Source organism: Pteropus alecto, unplaced genomic scaffold, assembly GCF_000325575.1.
Source record: "Pteropus alecto unplaced genomic scaffold, ASM32557v1 scaffold143, whole genome shotgun sequence".
Classification (NCBI taxonomy): Eukaryota; Metazoa; Chordata; class Mammalia; order Chiroptera; family Pteropodidae; genus Pteropus; species Pteropus alecto.
Window position 1 is genome coordinate 200097 of NW_006434828.1, and position 17300 is coordinate 217396.

Below are 17300 nucleotides of genomic sequence, written 5' to 3' on the forward strand. Positions count from 1 at the left end.
CTTTCACTCTCCATATTTTTATTTCATTTTTCAAGATTTAAGTCTGTAGTGAAAATTACATTAAAAGAGCGTACAATTTCAACTTCGAGAATTACACATAAAAGTTACTATCCTATATTATTAACATATCCACATTTTAAATATTTTATATGGAAGCCCATTTTATTTTTTAAATTTATTTTTCAGTTACAGTTGACATACAATATTATATGAGTTTCAGGTGGAAACATAGTGACTAGACGTTTGCATAACTCATGAAGTGATCACCCCATAAGCCTAGTATTCTGGAAGCCCACTTTAGAATCGAGAAGTAATAAATCTAGAGTCCCCTGTTACAGGGGACAGGGTTATCAGTGCAGGGGGAACTTTGCACAGGCTGCTAGGACCTTCACACGAAATGAAGAACATAACCAATTGCTTGATCTCGTCCACACTGGCAACTTTTGAGGATCAACCCCCAAGTGATTTCCGAGGTGCTCTCCCAAGGATCCTATTTTCTTGGTCCCAAGGCATATATGAAGGGCCTCCTTTTCTAGACTCCATTAAAATACCTAGAAGGTCAGATGTGGTTCACAGCTAACACATTCGCATGCCCATTACTCAGCTAGCCCAGATAGGACAAGGATCTAGCGTGTCATTTCAGAAGCATTTTGTTGGTACTGATTTTGTGGTTTCTATGGGAAAAGCTTGGGAGGCAGTGAGGAGCAAGGCAAACATAGTCCTAGGCCTGTGGCATTTATAGATGAGCCTGAGTGATGTCTGCTAAGCAAGGGCAAACATTTGGGAGCACGTAAGAGAGGACAGCATATTGTGTGGGGGGCAGGGGTGCTTTCCTGGAACACCAATGTTCAAACTGAGAACTAGAGGGTGGTGGACGTCAGGACAGAGGGGACGAGGGGAGGTGGGGGGAGGAATTCCAAGCACGAGGGAGTTCCCTAAAGTGTGAGAAGCTGGCGGTTGAAATGAACAGAAACCCATTATGACTGGAATGAGCAAATTACAGAGAGAGGCGTAGGGGTGAGCCTGGAGAGGATGACGGACAGCTCAAGATAAGCTTCATGGGTCATGTTGAGCACCACTGGTTGATCCTAATGGCAAAAGGGCTTTGAAGGGTTCTAATTAGGTCAGTAGCGGAATAGGTGAAGGGTAGATGGGAACTAGGCAGGAGCGGATGGGGACGCTAGTAGGACAGGGGCAAGACAATGCTGACTGGGGCCAGGAGTCAGGAGTGAACGTTGAAAGAAATGGATTCTGGTTCATTCTATGACCTTTAACACAATTGGAATTAATTTAATAAAGGGTTCACTCAATGAACTCCTCTGCCACGTCCGATTTGGGAAGTTGATTCTGGGCAACCCATAAATCTGTTGCAACTTTCTCATTGCAATGTGAAGGCCACTCGCTGTTCTTCCAATCCCAAATTTTTGAAGAAGACTCTGACATGAAGTTAAGTTAGCCCCTGAAGCAAACGAGATTTTAGCATAAACTCTCAGGTCACTTTTTCTCAGCGATTAGGAGTTCATAAAGAATGGTGCGCAAATTAATGCAAATAATTTCTGAAATTAAAGAATTCTGCAATTCATAAGAATGAGAAGAAAGCAGAAGGAGATTTAAAGTAAATCCTGGAAACCCGAAAACAGATTTCTTACAAGAAACAGAAAACAAATTAGAAAATAGCCGTTAACCATTTTCAGTGAAATAAATGGTGACTCTACAAACATGAAAGACAGTAGACGGGTGAATTCCAAAGCAGAACAAATACACTATTGTTGGAAGTCAACAATAGAAAAAATAAAACTGAAAAAAAAAAATCCCAGAGTCATGAAAATAAAGATCATTTGAAAAACGTGCAAAATATAGAAGAATTTCCAGGAAAAGGTATACAATGTAAAGAGAGATGTAAGTCATGCGGAATAAGACGAAAAGGTCAAATGACGGTGAGTAAGGATTTAGATTAAATGGAAAACATCCGGTAAAGATATAATGAGAGAAATTGTCTTGAACGTAAGAAACTTGGATTTTCCACTACGTAATTTTAAAAGGCATAAAAGCTATAAAGAAATTTGAGAAAATAAATTTCCGAATCGGCTAATAGTCTCCTCTCCTTAACCAAATAGATCTTTGAATTATGGGTAGTGAGTATTTTTTTTTTTTCATTTTGAAGGAGGAATGTGTAGAGGAGAAAAGGTTTCTATACAGTGCACGAACTCTCAGTCAACCACGTGACGCTGCAGTCACCACCAAGAGCGCAATCCTAACACCCGCAGGTTGATGACTGAACTTGACTTTAGATGAATCCTTCTGAATTGGAGTGGGTAGGGTTTCAGTCAAGAGACCCCAAAACAGTTCAAAAGGGAGAACCTGAGGAAGAATAACTGAACAGAAATTCCGTGCTCAGGGGAGGAGAGGTGCCAAGTATTTCATTCATTTACTGCCTTCCATTTTAAGAGATGGAAATTTGACCACAGGTTAGCCCACGCCCAAATGGGACAATGCCCTGCATCGCATTCCCAGAAAGGGAGGGAAGCGTTGGCTGATGGACAACTCAGTTTGGGAACCTTCGGCACCGTCTGGGCCCCATTCATTTTCGTCTTCTCCTTGTCCCTGTCCCTCTCCTCCTCCCTTCCCCTCCCCTCCTTCTCTACCTCCCTCTCTTATTGCAGGTGACTTTTCTTTCTGTTTGCAGCAGGAAGCAAGATTAAGGGCGACGCCAGGCTCACATTCTCTAAACTTAGGAGGAAGAGGGAGGGTTTCTCTCTAGTTCCGGCTGGAGATATGTCTCGGCATTGCTCCCATGGGCCTGACCTAGACACGTGTCCCTATTATTTTTTAAATAACACTTTTATTGAGACATAATTCCGTACCATAAAAGTCACCCTTTTAACGTGTGCGGTTCAGTGGTTTTAGTGTATTCATCATGTTGTACAACGGTCATCACGATATGAATCCAGAACTTTTCATCATCTCCGAAAGAAACCTCATACCCATTCGCAGTCATTCTCTGCTCCCCATCCTTCCGGCTCCTCGCAACCACTCATCTACTTTCCGTGTCTGTAAATTTGCCTCTTCCGGACGTTTCATCTAACTAGAATCATACAACCTGTGTTCTTCTGTGGCTGGCTTATTTCGCTTAGCATCATCGGAGGTCCATGAAGTGTGTGTCAATACTTCATTCCTTCATATTATTGAATAGTATTCCAACGTATAGATGCTCTACGTTTGATTTATCCATTTATTAGTCGATCGACTTTTAGGTTATTTGCCTTTTTAACTATTGTAAATAATGAGCATTCAAGTGCAAGTTTTTGTGTGCACATATATTTTTATATAATCTTTCACCTAACCGAACACATATGAAGACTTCATAGAGAGAAAACTCCAAATTCTGACCTAAACACAGTCTGTTTGCAAGTCCATATACCAAGCTTCCATCATTCTGGTCCACAGTATCTGGGGGTAATTCTGAGTCTAGTGGAAAGTGTTTTAGTTAATTTAAACTTCATGTAAATTGCTTTTCCCCATGTGCTCTTAGACATACATGCTTGATATCATATACAGTTATTTAATATCATATATTGCCTTATTTTATTAAAAATGAATTACATGATACATCAGCGTCCTCCAGCGTCCTTTGCCTTTTTTACAGTGTCTTTCCTTTTTCTCTCTTTCACGTACCGACACGTACTGGTGCCTAAATTAACGTAGATGGTTTTTGGAGATATACTGGGATCTTCCAGATGGAGAAACAGTTATCTACTCGGTAAGTTGAGATCTGTTCTTTTTAATGTTTTTCTCTCGAGACAACTTTCTATGAAACTTTCTGTTAGTGAGTCATTTAAAACCAGAAAAATCTATACACAACCTTCGAACAATTACAGTAATTACATAAAATAAACATTTCCTTTTATTCCTGTTTTTTTTTTTTCTTAACATTAGACGATAGCGATACAATTTCCCATTTAGGTGTCCCTTTATATCTGCACAGAGCTTTTCCACGTATGATTTCATTTGATGGCCCGACGTCTCTGTCAAACAGGCAAGGGAGATGTTGGTTTTGACCTTAAGAGGGTTTCTAAGCTTAAACGCGCTTGCTCCCTCCTGGATGCACAGCCTGAGGTACAGGGTCGAGGTATGCACTACCCTGTAGCTGGCAGTTCTGGATGAAACGTCATCTGACTGTCTGAGACGGAGTTCGGTAATTCTCCAGCCGTGTGGCCAGAGCTCTGTGAGCCTTGGGTGGGGGAGGAGGGCTCTCTTTTCTTTCCTTCTGTCACCTCTTTTGAAGTGGGATTGGTTAATGTTCTGTGTGAGGTTCAAGAGCCATTTTTTTTTGTTCCCAAGGCTTTTTCCTATTGGTGCTGACGATGGCAAAACCCTGGTGACCTCCCACTGCCTCCTTTGCTTACGAGGCATATATGGGGCATCAGTAATAGAATCACAGCACATTCTGGAAGTGGGCGGAGGGGCCTCTCCTTATGACTGACTGTGTTACAGGTCTCGTTCCTGACGTACCCGGAAATGAGCAGTTTTATGAACGATCCCTTGGTAAGTGGTCCTGCTTTCTTCAGGACAGAAACAGGCTCTGCTTCATGAAGCCATTTCTTAGGAGATAAATCCCTGAAATACAAACTATTTTAAGTGAAAACAGAAAGATAGTACAATACTGCATAAACCCGCTTTGCAAATTATTTAAAAAGGTAATCTTGAGGTGTTAAAATGCACTTAAGAGTTGCCAGGAATCAAAGGGTCACCTCCGGCTCTGGACGTCGGCACTGACCTCTTCCCCTGCTCCGCTTGGGTGTTTTCTGCGTAGCCCACACCCTTTCGATCTCTTCTTTGCCCTCCATCCTCTACCGGACTTTGTGGTGAGCAGAGGAATTGAACAGTAAATTAGCTTCTCCCTTTCACAGATCAGTTTCCTCATTTAATCTTTGTGATAGCTCTGTCAACCAGATGTGTCACCTGCTCATAGAGAAGAAATGACTACTAACGCGTGGCGTTAATTGTATAGACAAAATGCTCACTCTGCGCTACCTGCTTGACTCGGTTTCTCCTTCAGCCTTCGCCATCATCCTATGAGGCGGCACCAGCTTCCTCCCCATCCCGCAGAAGAGCAAACTGAGGCTCCGTGGGGTTCTGTAACTTGTCAGAGGCCACATGGCCAGCATAGGACTTTGATCCAGTTAGTGAGTGGCAGAGATAGGACTTTGATATAGATCTGTCAGACACTAAAGCCTCGGTTTTTTCCATGCTGCTTTCCAGAAGAATTGTGAAATTCACCTTATGTTCAGAGATCTCTAGTACCATGAATAACACAGATTAAAATGCCATCGAGTTCAGTGTCTGGTCCTCATTAGAGATCCTCCAGTTCATTTGAAGTGCTAGGGCTTACGATCTGAGGCTTGATTAAAAAGTAATGCCCAAGTTTTCAACCTTTTCTAAATTGTCACTTGGGAGAATATACAGTTATTCCAACAATGTGAACACTGTTGAACATTTTTTGAACATTTCTTTTGGAGTTGCCTCCAGAATCTATAGCCCATTCTTTTGAATCTCTGTAGTGTTGGAAAATATTTGCCATTAAATTTGATTTTGGAAATACCTAAAAGATTTAGAAAGAGATCTGATTAATCAAATCGATAAGTAACTTGGGTACATTAGTTATTTGTCGCTGTGTCAAATTACCCCAGCTTAAATCAACAAAAGTTTATTATCTCACAGTTTTTGAGAGTTAGGAACCCAGAAGCGGCTTCGCTGGGTGTTTCTGGCTCAGGGTCTCTAATAAGGTTTGCGACAAGATGTTGACCGAGGCCGTGATCTCAATCGAAGGCCTGCCTGGCCCGGAAGAATTCACTTCCGAGGTTACACGGTTGTTGGCAGGTGTCAGTTCTTCATGGGCTGTTGGACTGAGGACTTCCATTTCTCATCATATGGGCCATCCCACAGGGCTGTCTGAATGTCCTTGAAAGGTGACAGCTGGCTTTCCACAGATAAAATTACCACACACACACACACACACACACACACACACACAGAGTAAGCACAGAGCACCCAAGACAAAAGGCATAGTCTTTTATTACCAATTTTGGAAGTGATATTCCATCGCTTCCGCATTATTTTATTAATCACACAGACCAACTCTGGTTCAGTGTGGGAGGGAAATACCCAAGAGTGTGAATATTTGGAGGCCATCTTGGAGGCTGGCTACCACATTGGAAAAATACCACATGAAATAATGTGACTGATCCTTTTTGTATGTCTCAGGAGCTAATTCCAGAGCCAAATTCTAAATAAACATTTTTTGGCCTCGAAAGCATCACTGATGCAGATGTGCACCTATCTCAGAGACTGCTTTGAACATGACATCTTAATTCAATTTAACAAATCTGTGTGACAAGCACTGGGAAGACCCACAGAGGACTGAAAGATACATGCGACTGTCCCCGTGCTTGAGGGCTTGCAGTAGTGGCCGAGACGGATCGCACGTGGTAACAGAGGAGAGAGAAATAAGCGTTGGGTGTGGCTGTAACACACGCAGGGGAGAGTGTGGCAGAGCTTGACACAGAGACGAAGTTGCCACGTCCTCGGGAGTTCTTGCGGCTGTACACGTTCTGGTTGTGCCTGTCACAATCCTTCACATTGATTTGTAGCCATGTGGTCCATTTCGTCTTAGATCTTGACATGATTGACAGAACCTACACGTCCGTTTCTATTTTTAGAGATCATGAGAAGGGTCTTTCCTCCCGGAAACAGAAGGCACTCAAACCAGTGGCACAGAGCGAGAATAAACACGGGCTTTGAGTAACGGCCTCGAGGTAAGGGGACACGGGACAAAAACATGTGTATTTACGTGGAGTGACCGCCTTCAGACTGCTGCCCCACACCTCCGAACGTCCGTGCCTCTCCACCCCCACGGCTCTCTCCTCCCGGATCCTGCTTCCCAGCTGTCTCTTCGCTCTCGCGCCCTCAATCTTCTTCCCGTGGCCTTTGTATTTGTTGCCATCGACATGGTCAAGGCTCCCTGCTTCAGGAGCAAACAGATGACAGATAACAAACGGAACGGCCCTCCCCTCGGGGCCGCCTCCCCTCCCAGCAGCTGCCCCTGCCACCCGACCTCTGCTCAGCCTCTGAGGCCGCTGTGGTCTAGGCTCCTGATACACCTCCTCACCCACTTTCCCTTTTCTGTCTTTGTGCAAACTGGGTTTGAATCCTTCAGGTCTGTGACATCTGATCTGCCTTCCTTTTCTTAATCAATAATTTAAATCCTGGTGACCGTTTATGTCATCTCTTAGCCGCATTCTTTCCTTCCTCTGTAGAGAACTCTGTCATCTCTTCCATTTGCCTGGCTTCGTCACTGACGTGAAATTATTTCCAAACATACATCTCTTGCCATGCTCCACCTGGGATCCAGGCCCTGATGTCAGCTGCCCACTAGGCGCAGTTGCTGTGGCCACCCCTGGGAGCGACCACAACGCCACCAACCTCCTCTCCAGCTCTTTCTTATTTGAAGGTATCACCCTTCGCCGACTTTTCACACACTCAAAATGCTGGAGCATCACTGATTCTCCTTTCCACCCATCTCCTTCCGACGTCGCCAGGTGTTCGGTCTCCCTGGTTTGGCCCACGCTTTTCCTCTGGCAATGGCCCAACGCTCCATGACCATCGCCGCGAGCTGTCGCTTGACCTCTTGCCTCTGGTCTTGGTCTCACACCATCCACCTCGCACGCTGTCCTCAGGTGTATCTGGAAATCCAGAGGAGACTCTGGTCCTTCTTCACTTAAAGCCCCGCATGCTCGCTTCACTTCTGGGGTAGAGCTGGGCTGTACCAAAGGCAGACCTTGAGCCAAGAGGAAGAGCAACGTCTCGGCCCCAGGGCTGTGGGGAGGTGGAGACTCAGCCCTGGTTTTCCAGACCCCCACTGAGCGTCACTGAGTCTCTCACGGGTATAGAAATTCTTAGTTATTAGGGATTGGAGCAAACGTAGCAATGTAGTTTTGAAGGCTCCTAAGTGGTAAAGGGACATCAGAAAGGACACACTTAAAAAGAATCTTCGGAGGTATCACTTCAGCACACGTTCCTTTCTCACACACACACACACACACACACACACACACACACACACACGCACGTTAATGAGAGAGCTTGAGCTTTCGTGGGTTTTGCAGCTGCCATAGCACCGTATGTTTAAGGAAAAAGTCTGGACTCCCTAGCGTGGCCCACGAAAACCTTGGTGACCTGGCCCTGCCCGGGTCCCTCGCTTCCTTCTCGCAGGTCTGCTGTTTTACTGGCTAATTCCTCCTCCCCGTCCAGGTCTCACTCAGCTCAGTGGCGCCTCCCAAGTCGGAAGTGCGTCCCTTTGCGGGCCTCCCTAAGTCCTCATCACAGGGCGCTACCCTCACCGGCCTCCTCTCTGCCCCACCTGCCCCCCACCAGACGCCCTGGACTCGGGGCTCGGGGACCTTCCCACACCATCGGCTCCCAGTTCCCTGCACAGAGTCTGGCACACAGCAAGCACGCAGGAAGTTGGTTTTTTTTTTGTTTTTTTTGTTTTTTGAGTGAATGATAAAATCCTTCACTTTGGATTTTTGAGATCTTTGTATCCACCCCTCCCCCAAACCAGCTAAACATAGTGTAATTAATTTTTAACTGCTGGAATTTAAAAGAAATCAACTGACTTTTTTACTAAAATAGAAGGAAAATTTGTCAGTGAGGTCATACTGGATGAAAGATGCAAATGGTAGGCTTTCTTTTGAATCTATGTGCACCCTAAAAATAAAAACCAACTTTGTACCGAGATCAAGAAACGACTCATTATGAAAACACGGACTCATCATATTCCTTTTTCATAAACTTAAATTATTTCATTTTTTTTGGTTTACAGAGCATCCTTAAGGGTAAAAAACAGACTTCTCAATGGATTGGATGTATTTCGTTTGTGAATTGTAAGCCTATATGGGGCATGAACACATATATGTATCACAATATGTATTTGTGGTCTGATGTCTATAAAAACTGATCACATCAAAAATGTCTCTCTAAAGGCAGCCTAGACCGAAGGGCCTAGGGCTGACGGCCCATCGCTGCTCCTATGGGAGATACAGGGGGAGGTTCCCGGCGGCCTCTGGTCACAATTTACACGAGTTTCTGTTTAAAGACACCTCATTTAATATATGTAGTTGATTTATTAATGTCGAAAGCGCTGCCGCCAGCACGTAGCTCAGGCCTGAACGAAGCTCGTCTCCACGCATTTTCTCCACGGGGCGCCTCGCGGCCTTTTGTACCTGAAACCCTGGGGACCATTTTAAACAGCAAAACCGCCAACGAAGGGGACAAAAGTACAAAAACGGGGGCACTAAGCGGACTGCAAGAAGGACACCGGTGTGCAGAATGTCGTCACTCTGCCCCACTTCAGCCGGGACACGCGCGTTGGAAGACGCAGCATTTTCTTCTCTCTGAGCTCGTCCCGGAATGAATGTGGAAGCGCCGGGGGTACCGATTCGGGGTTACGGAGAACTGTTAGTGGTTTGGCGACTTTCTGAGAATACCGAGGATCTCCGCACAGCGGGTCCCGACCCCCGGTTTATCCCGAGCTCCTCCCCAATCTCTCTCGTGTCCTGCTCATCGGGACTGTAAAGAAAAGCCGTCTGCACTTGCCGCCTCCAGTCCCTGTCAGCCCTGGCCGTCCCCGCTCTGCATCCGCTCCTGTGCCGCCTCGTGGGCACTGTCTCCCCTCTTCCCGCCAAGACTCACGGCCGCATGCGACGCCGACGTCAGCTCCCTTCTTTCCTGGAAGCCTCTGGCCTCCGAGGCTTTGCGTCCCCAGCCAAGACGTCCCTCTGCCCCTCACGGCCTCTCCTCTCCTCCCGCTCCCTGACAGCGATGTGCCCCCAGCTCCGGCCGCGTCTCTCGCTCCACTCACCGTCCCCCGTCTCCAGGTGACCCCCGGCACCCCCGGGGCTTTGATGCCCGCCTGTCTGGGGGTGGCACCGACCTCTACTTTCACTGGCTTCTAGGCTAGAGCTTGATTAGGGGCGGGGTGCCAGATACCGCCATCGGCTCTTCTGCCGCATGCTCCAAGGACAATTCTTCCCTTCCCGACCTATTCCAACTCACCTTCCCGGGTACCCAGACCCCAAACAAAGCCATCCCGGCCCTCGTCCCCGGCCTCAGCCGACCAGCCGCCGAGTTCTGCTCGTCCTTCCTCTGGGATGTTTCCAGCTCCGCGCCCTCCTCTTCATGGCCCGGCCTCCTCATCCTCTCTAGCCTGCTGATGTCGGCATCTTCCCGACAGTCTCATCTTGGCCCCCTCGAAGTCACCTCTGCCCTGTCACCAGAGCACGTTAACACCAGTCCTCACAGGTCAAGGCCCTGCCCACCCGGAGGGAGGAGTCTAGACTCCCCAGCGATGTGAGACAGTTAGAGCGGGGCCCTCCTCCCGCGGGCGTGGTCCCTGTCTGTGTCCCCTGCTCTCTCTCCTCTGCTTCACGTGGGGGAGTCACGTGGCTGACTAATCCTCCGGTCCCCCGGTCTGGGGCTGACCCACATTGCCAGGTCCCCGCCCCCAGCCCACCTGCAGAGTCTAGCTGACCCGTCTTCTCCGTGCACCCTCCTCCATGGGGCTCCGTGCACCCTCCTCCATGGGGCTCCGTGCACCCTCCTCCGTGGGGCTCCGTGCACATGGGCCTCCCTGGAGTAGCATTTGCTATACTGTACTCGACTGTCTTCCCACTGGTTTGTGATTCCCTCCTTCAACCCCTCCCTCCCTCCCTCCCTCCCTTCCTTCCTTCCTCCCTTCCTTCCCTCCTTCTTCCCTTCCCTTCGAAGATCAGGGCTGTGTCTTACTGATCTTTGTAACCCCCCAATAGACACTCAATGCAGACATGTTTATTGAGCGGATGGATGGATGAAAGCACGACTATCCCTACCTCCAGCTGCCCGCCCTCGGATGACCACAGCTGAGGCCATCTGACTCTTTTACTGGCTTGACCGGTCCCTTCCTCTCGCCCTCCCACCAGCTGGCTCAGGTCGGCTTGAGTCCCAGCGCCTGGCCGTAGCCTTTCTTCAGGGCCTCTCGGGCCCTTCCCTTTCTGAGACTGATCTTCCTTTCTGGGGCCACGTCTCTGTGTCCTGGACCCAGATCACCGCCTCTCCTCCCCATGGATGTCTCTCGCCCCCTTTTTATTTGTTGTTCAAGGAGCCGGCCGCGTTGCCTAGTCGCTCTGGTGTCTGGTGCCATCTTGGATTCCTCGTTGAACGGCGCCCAGGAATCTGGGTCCTGCGGCTCTACCGCAGAAATGTGAATCGCGCACCGCAAGGTCTAACCTCTTCTCTTTCTCTCTCTTAACAGCAAAATGCGATGGAAGGAACAGAAGTTCCAGTGAAGAAAGAGTCATAATTTTCCCTTTGATCCGTTCCAGTCCTTAATAAATGTCTTACTTTTCCTCTTTCATTGCCTGATTTTTTTAAAAAAATAGGAATCACTATCAAATTTTAAATAAGAAGCTAATATCATGAGATTAGCATTAGCTAAGAATTTTAGGAGTTAAGACTCACAAAGCGGCCATGTTTAGCACAATCATGTCAAATGGATGTTTTAGATCGATAGTCATTGATCGGAAAATCTTTTTTCCTTAAAAAAGAAATCAGTCCCAGGTGGCTCAGTGTCAAAGAGTGTCTTTCCTTTTGTGACTAATTTTAATTTTTAAAAGAAATTGTCTGGTGAGTAAGAGATGAGAAGCCAGCCTCTCCCCACCCACCAAAATGCTGTCCTAGCTTGTTTAGCTTTGGATGTCTCAGTGTAGGAAATCAATAGCCAAAGCTGGCTTTTTGTCAAAGCAGACATCACCAGGAAAGTACCCAAGAAGTGAGGTCTGTGTCCCCAAGCCACATGCTTAGAACTTTGCTCCAATCTGGTGCCATACCTGGAGCCAGGACTTTAAGTGGCCAGCCCGCTGCAATTGGAAGATGTGAGAATCACCACATTGGAAGGCGGTCAGTCCCTCAGCAGCGAGGCTGAAGCCTACATCACTTTCTACGGCTTTCCACAAAGACATCGGGAGTCCTTGAGAACGCCTTTCTGGATGGATGATACAGTAAGACGTTATAGGTCATTTGCACCTTGATTTAGATGTGGCTATTTATTCCTGCTCTACTTATGACAGCTTTTAAATGTCTGACACGGCTAGTGACCTCACTCTCCATTGTCCATAAGTTTTAGAACTTTCCCGGATAGTCCCCAAAATGCTTATTTTATTTTGACTTTAAGATCAATTTGTCAAGTTACGAAAAAAAATTATGTTGGTATTTTAAATCAAATTAGCTATTTAAAATTTGTAGATTTATTTAGAAAACATCTTTAGACTTTTGAGTTTTGCTCTATAGGATATGACTTTGGGTGGCGAACATACAAAGCAATATACAGATGATGTATTGTAGAATCGTACACTAGAAAGCTATATAATTTTATTAACCAATGGCACCCCAATCAATTTAATAAAAATAAAAAAAATAAGATATACATTTCCATTTACTGAAGACTTCTTTTATGTCCCTTAACAGAGTTTAAGAGGTGTGTGTGTGTGTGTGTAGATTTATTTAGAAAACATCTTTAGACTTTTGAGTTTTGCTCTATAGGATATGACTTTGGGTGGCGAACATACAAAGCAATATACAGATGATGTATTGTAGAATCGTACACTAGAAAGCTATATAATTTTATTAACCAATGGCACCCCAATCAATTTAATAAAATAAAATAAAAATAAGATAGACATTTCTATTTACTGAAGACTTCTTTTATGTCCCTTAACAGCGTTTAAGAGGTGTATGTGTGTGTGCGTGTGTGTGTGTGTGTGTGTTTGGCATAGTTCTTTTAAAATTTATTTACTAGTATATACTGGTATATTATTTTTGTTGTCATAAATGAGATCCTTTTTGAGTTAAGAGGTGTGTGTGTGTGTGTGTGTGTGTGTGTGTGTGTGTTTGGCATAGTTCTTTTAAAATTTATTTACTAGTATATACTGGTATATTATTTTTGTTGTCATAAATGAGATCCTTTGTTATTATGTCTTATAATATAAAGCTAATATATATAAGGTTTTTGGCCTGTCTTCCTACTAAATTCTCATATTGTTTTTAATAGGTTTTCAGTTGATATTCTAGCATATTCCATGGATATGTATAACTTTTGCAAATAATATTAATTTTGCCTTCTCCTCTTCAGTTTTTGAATGTCACATCTTTCTTTTTCCTATTTTTTTAAAATATATTCCAGCGAGGGTAGATAATAGTACAATGATATGTCTCCCTGTCTCGTTCCTTATTTAACATTCTAAGAAGCATTTTCATGTTTCACCATCAAGTACAATGCTGGCTTCCGGTTTGGCGTAAGGGACGTTTATATTTTCAGTCCCTTTAAGATTGTATCTCTCCTTTCCCTGTTACGAGTTTATAACATAAATATATACGGAGCTTTATCAAACATCTTTTGCAATTTGCTTTATCAAACATCTTTTGCAATTTGTCTGTTTTGAATTTCAGTTTTGGAATTTGGAATTTGTCTTTCTTCTTCGACAACAAAATATGGTGAATTATGTTACAATGTTGCTTATACTGAATCATTTTTGCTTTCTTGAAACAACCCCCCTGGGTTACGGTTTACTATTCTTTAAATATGCTGCTGAGTCTAGTGGTCGCTGTTTCATTTAGGATGTTTATACCAACATTCATAAGTGAGAGTGACCTGTAGTTTATTTTTGTGCTGTCTTCATCTGGTTTTGGTATCAATGGTGTGACACCCAACATATGTTTACAATCTCTACATAGCATCTCTCCCTGCCCTCCAATTTCCAATCCCCTGGTTTAATAAAGGAGCATCCACAGAAGGCAAGTGTGATTTCTTCTGTGGTCAGAATAGGATATCGACCACATGTAAAGTAAATGATATATTTCTGTCATGTGCCAGTCTCTGAGTTCGCTAGCCTTTCCCAAGCCTTTTTGCCAGCACGTTTCTTCCTCCTTCTTCGGGAGAGAGAGAATAGCGATAAACTATGTCCAATCCCTGTTTAGCAATAGTCATTGGTCCTAGAGCAGGAGTCGGCTGGGTCATGTATCTGGCCAAGGAACTGTCTGGTTTGGTCTGTAACTGTGTACAGCTGGGCGTTTGTACGTCAGCAGAAAGACAAACTCTCTTAGTGGGGACATGGGCTCGTCGGATGTGGGCAGCAACAGAGGCCTCACAAAAGATGCAAACTGAGGGTACAGTTCCCACACACCCCGTATGCTCAGCGGGGTTTGTTCTAAGAACAGACGTGATCTGATTCCTCCAGGCAAGAATTCAAGTGAATAATTTTCTGTTCCAAAAGAGACTTTGTGGCTTTCCTTTGGACAATGCATACCTGTCTTCCCAACTGCCACCTCTTTAGAAATCACCCAAGACAAACATCTGCAACCTCTCCATAAAAATGTCACCATGCCACTTGGAGGCATGCAACCCAACAATTCTGGCCTCTCTCCAGAGGCAGGTGTGACTGGAGCCAAGCTGTAGGGAGTGACTTTTTATGAGAGAATCAGCAGCAACTTGTCAAGCACAGCGATGCAGCATTTCTGGGTGCCCCGGGGACGAGCACATATCTCCGCGCATTTACCTTCCCTGTCCCTTCGCAACTTGGATTAAAAATTGCCCAGAGTTCAAATATTTAATGTTCTTCCTTATTTCCCATTCCTGGCGTGTCTCGGGGTAGTGTGGCTTCTTGCCGACCTGTCCCATGCCTCCCTCACCCAGGGTCACGTGTGAGGAGGGCTGTGCTTGCTGTCAGGTCCTGCTTCAGCCTGAGAATCCACCGGCGTCCTCTGCGCATTCGGGCAGCTCTCTAGAACAGTCCGCTTTGTGTTATTTTCCTTTCTGGAATGCAGCACGAGATCGTGAGATCGATTTCATACATATTTCATGATATGTGGTCTGATTTGTTCAGTGACGATGGGGTTTTAGTGGCTCGGAGAAGTGGGCTAAGAATCCTTCTACAGAGTGTTCTGCTCTGCAGATGCCAAGCCACGGTCTTGTGAAGCGAAGCCGAGATCCATCAGCTCTGCGTTCCTGGAACGCGGGCTTCCTCCCTGCTCCGCTTTCTTCCTGTCTTCCTCCGTGGTCCGCCACGCGGTCAGCCTTCAGCAATCCAAGGAAGGCAACACTGAGGATTTGCCATCTTGGTCAAGTGTCTTATGTGAAGAGCCCTGTTTTATGTGAGCAGTGGATTTGAGGGGTGTGCAGGGTCCACGGTGGGTGAGTGTGAGCGGGCTGAGCAGGAGACCAAAGGGACTGTAGAGGTAGCAGGCAGCGGTGGGGGCTGGACGGGTGGGTTCAGGGGCTAGAGACCCAGGGGCCTAGAACACGGTGGCAGCTGGAGCCCCCTGGGCTTCCTGGAGGCGGTTGGCTACACTGGCCCAGAGTGATAGTCCAACACCTTTGCTGTACTTTACAGTTTCCCTAGCTGTGCCCATGGGCAAGGGGCCTACAAATTATGTTGCATGGTCACGAGCCCAGCCACTGTCGCCGTGGTAGCAGCTGGGGTTACTGGTCTATGCAGCACATGGAGTCTCTAACTGGGCTCAGGCGGCGAGCTGCGGGGGCTACCAGAATCATATGCACACAGGTCAGCAATGGTGGTCAAGAGGCATTAGACACATCGGAGAGGTTATGACTTCAACCCCTCCTGGGAACTTTGAGAGACAGAGTCACAGATTTAACGTGAGACGACCTCCACTCTCACCCCACCTTCCCTGGCCAGAGCCGTCTCAGCCGAAGACCAGCAGGATGGTTCTGCCTCATCCCTGGACTCTCGTGGCTGCTCGTCCCGAATCCACCCACGCACCGGCTCACCCTGGGAAGGGGTGGGCTCCCCAGTGTGGGAACCGGTCCTTCCGGAGACGCCGGTTGGCAGAGGCAGAGAAGCTCTCCACACCTGCTCGCTCTGGTGGGTTTCCCACCCCTGCTAGTTGACGTGGAACAGCAAGAGGTCGATGAGAAGCCGCAGGTCCTAGACCCTCAGATTTCTCGAACCCGCCCGCCTCAGTCTGCGTGTTTACGCCCCCTCCCCCCAGCTGTCACCCTTCCCCCCTTCGACTCCACCGTCATCCTCTCTCTTCACATCGCGAGGTCTTCTGCACCAGCCCTGGGCGGGGCCTGTTTTGTCTCGTGCCCAGCTCAGTCTGTCCCTGTCCCTCCTGCATTCTTGTGCCCTTGGGAGGCGGGAGGCGGGAGGCGGGAGGTGGTGTGGCGTTCGTCTTAACATCCGTGTCGGCTCCCATGCCCCCTTGCCTTGGTAGGAGGTGGCTTTGACCATCCTCGTTCCATAATCCAAATCATGCAAAGTATCGACCATCTATTTTCTCTTATATCTTCAGTCAGTGTTCGCGTGAGCTGAGCTGTCCCCTCATTTGTCTCTGGCGTCTTGTTCTGTTTGAGAGGTCGGCCTTTATTATTTCAAACGCTGCCAACTCATTTCTAAACTACGATGTGAACTTGACTGTGTGTATCGTGAATCGTTGGTTTTTTAATCAATATTTTTCTCACTAATAAGTTTGCCCCAACTGAACCCTTGGGGCCGTGATGGAAAGGAAATCCCTTTTATAAAAAGATCCTGAACCAATGTCATGGGGCCGGCCATTTTGGGAGGATTTTGGTTTTTATAAATATAGTAGTTTCCTATGGCTGCTGGAGTGCAGACTGAGCATCTTAGAACAGCACTAATATATTATCTTACAGTTCTGAAGGTTAGACGTTCAAAATGGGTCTCCCGGGGCAAAATCAAGGAGTTGGCAGGGCCGCGTTCCCTCTGCAGGCTCTGAGGAGAAGTCGCTCCCTGGCCTTCTCCTGGGTCATCCCTAGGCTCATGCCACCTTCCGCCGTCTTCAAAGTGGTATCTTCACCTCGAGATCTTTAACTCAATCACAGTTGCAAACCCCTTTTAGCTCGTAAGGTAACACGTTCACAGATTCTGGCGATTTGGGTGTGGACAGATTTGGGGGTCCGTTGCTCAGCCCACCATAGTGACCAAATCAAAACGCCAAATAGCACACGTTGATTGAGCAGTGCAGATCGGTCAGGCACTCTGCATGTGTTTCGTCATTTAATTCTTAAAATGACCCCTCCGGGTAGCTGCTGCTACTACCCCAACTGGACCGACGAAGGGAAGATGGTTTAGAGAAAACTCGTCCCGGTGCTCGTAAGAGGCAAACCGGTGGCCTATATCTCAGCTCTCTGAATTCTGCCTTCGGTTCCTTAAAAATATAAAATAAAATAA

At 46.6% G+C, this 17300-nt stretch overlaps 1 protein-coding gene across 1 annotated transcript in view; it reads left to right on the top strand.

The window, feature by feature from the left end:
• The window catches only part of SPP2 (secreted phosphoprotein 2), a 20668-nt gene extending 9219 nt beyond the window's left edge, over positions 1–11449 (top strand). The window contains exons 5-8 of the mRNA XM_006909888.3: positions 3706–3760; positions 4495–4545; positions 6720–6815; positions 11348–11449. Of these exons, the coding sequence (XP_006909950.1) occupies positions 3706–3760; positions 4495–4545; positions 6720–6805 (192 nt within the window). The 3' untranslated portion in view covers positions 6806–6815; positions 11348–11449. The remainder of the gene's footprint in view (positions 1–3705; positions 3761–4494; positions 4546–6719; positions 6816–11347) is intronic.
• The last annotated feature ends 5851 nt before the right edge of the window (positions 11450–17300 follow it).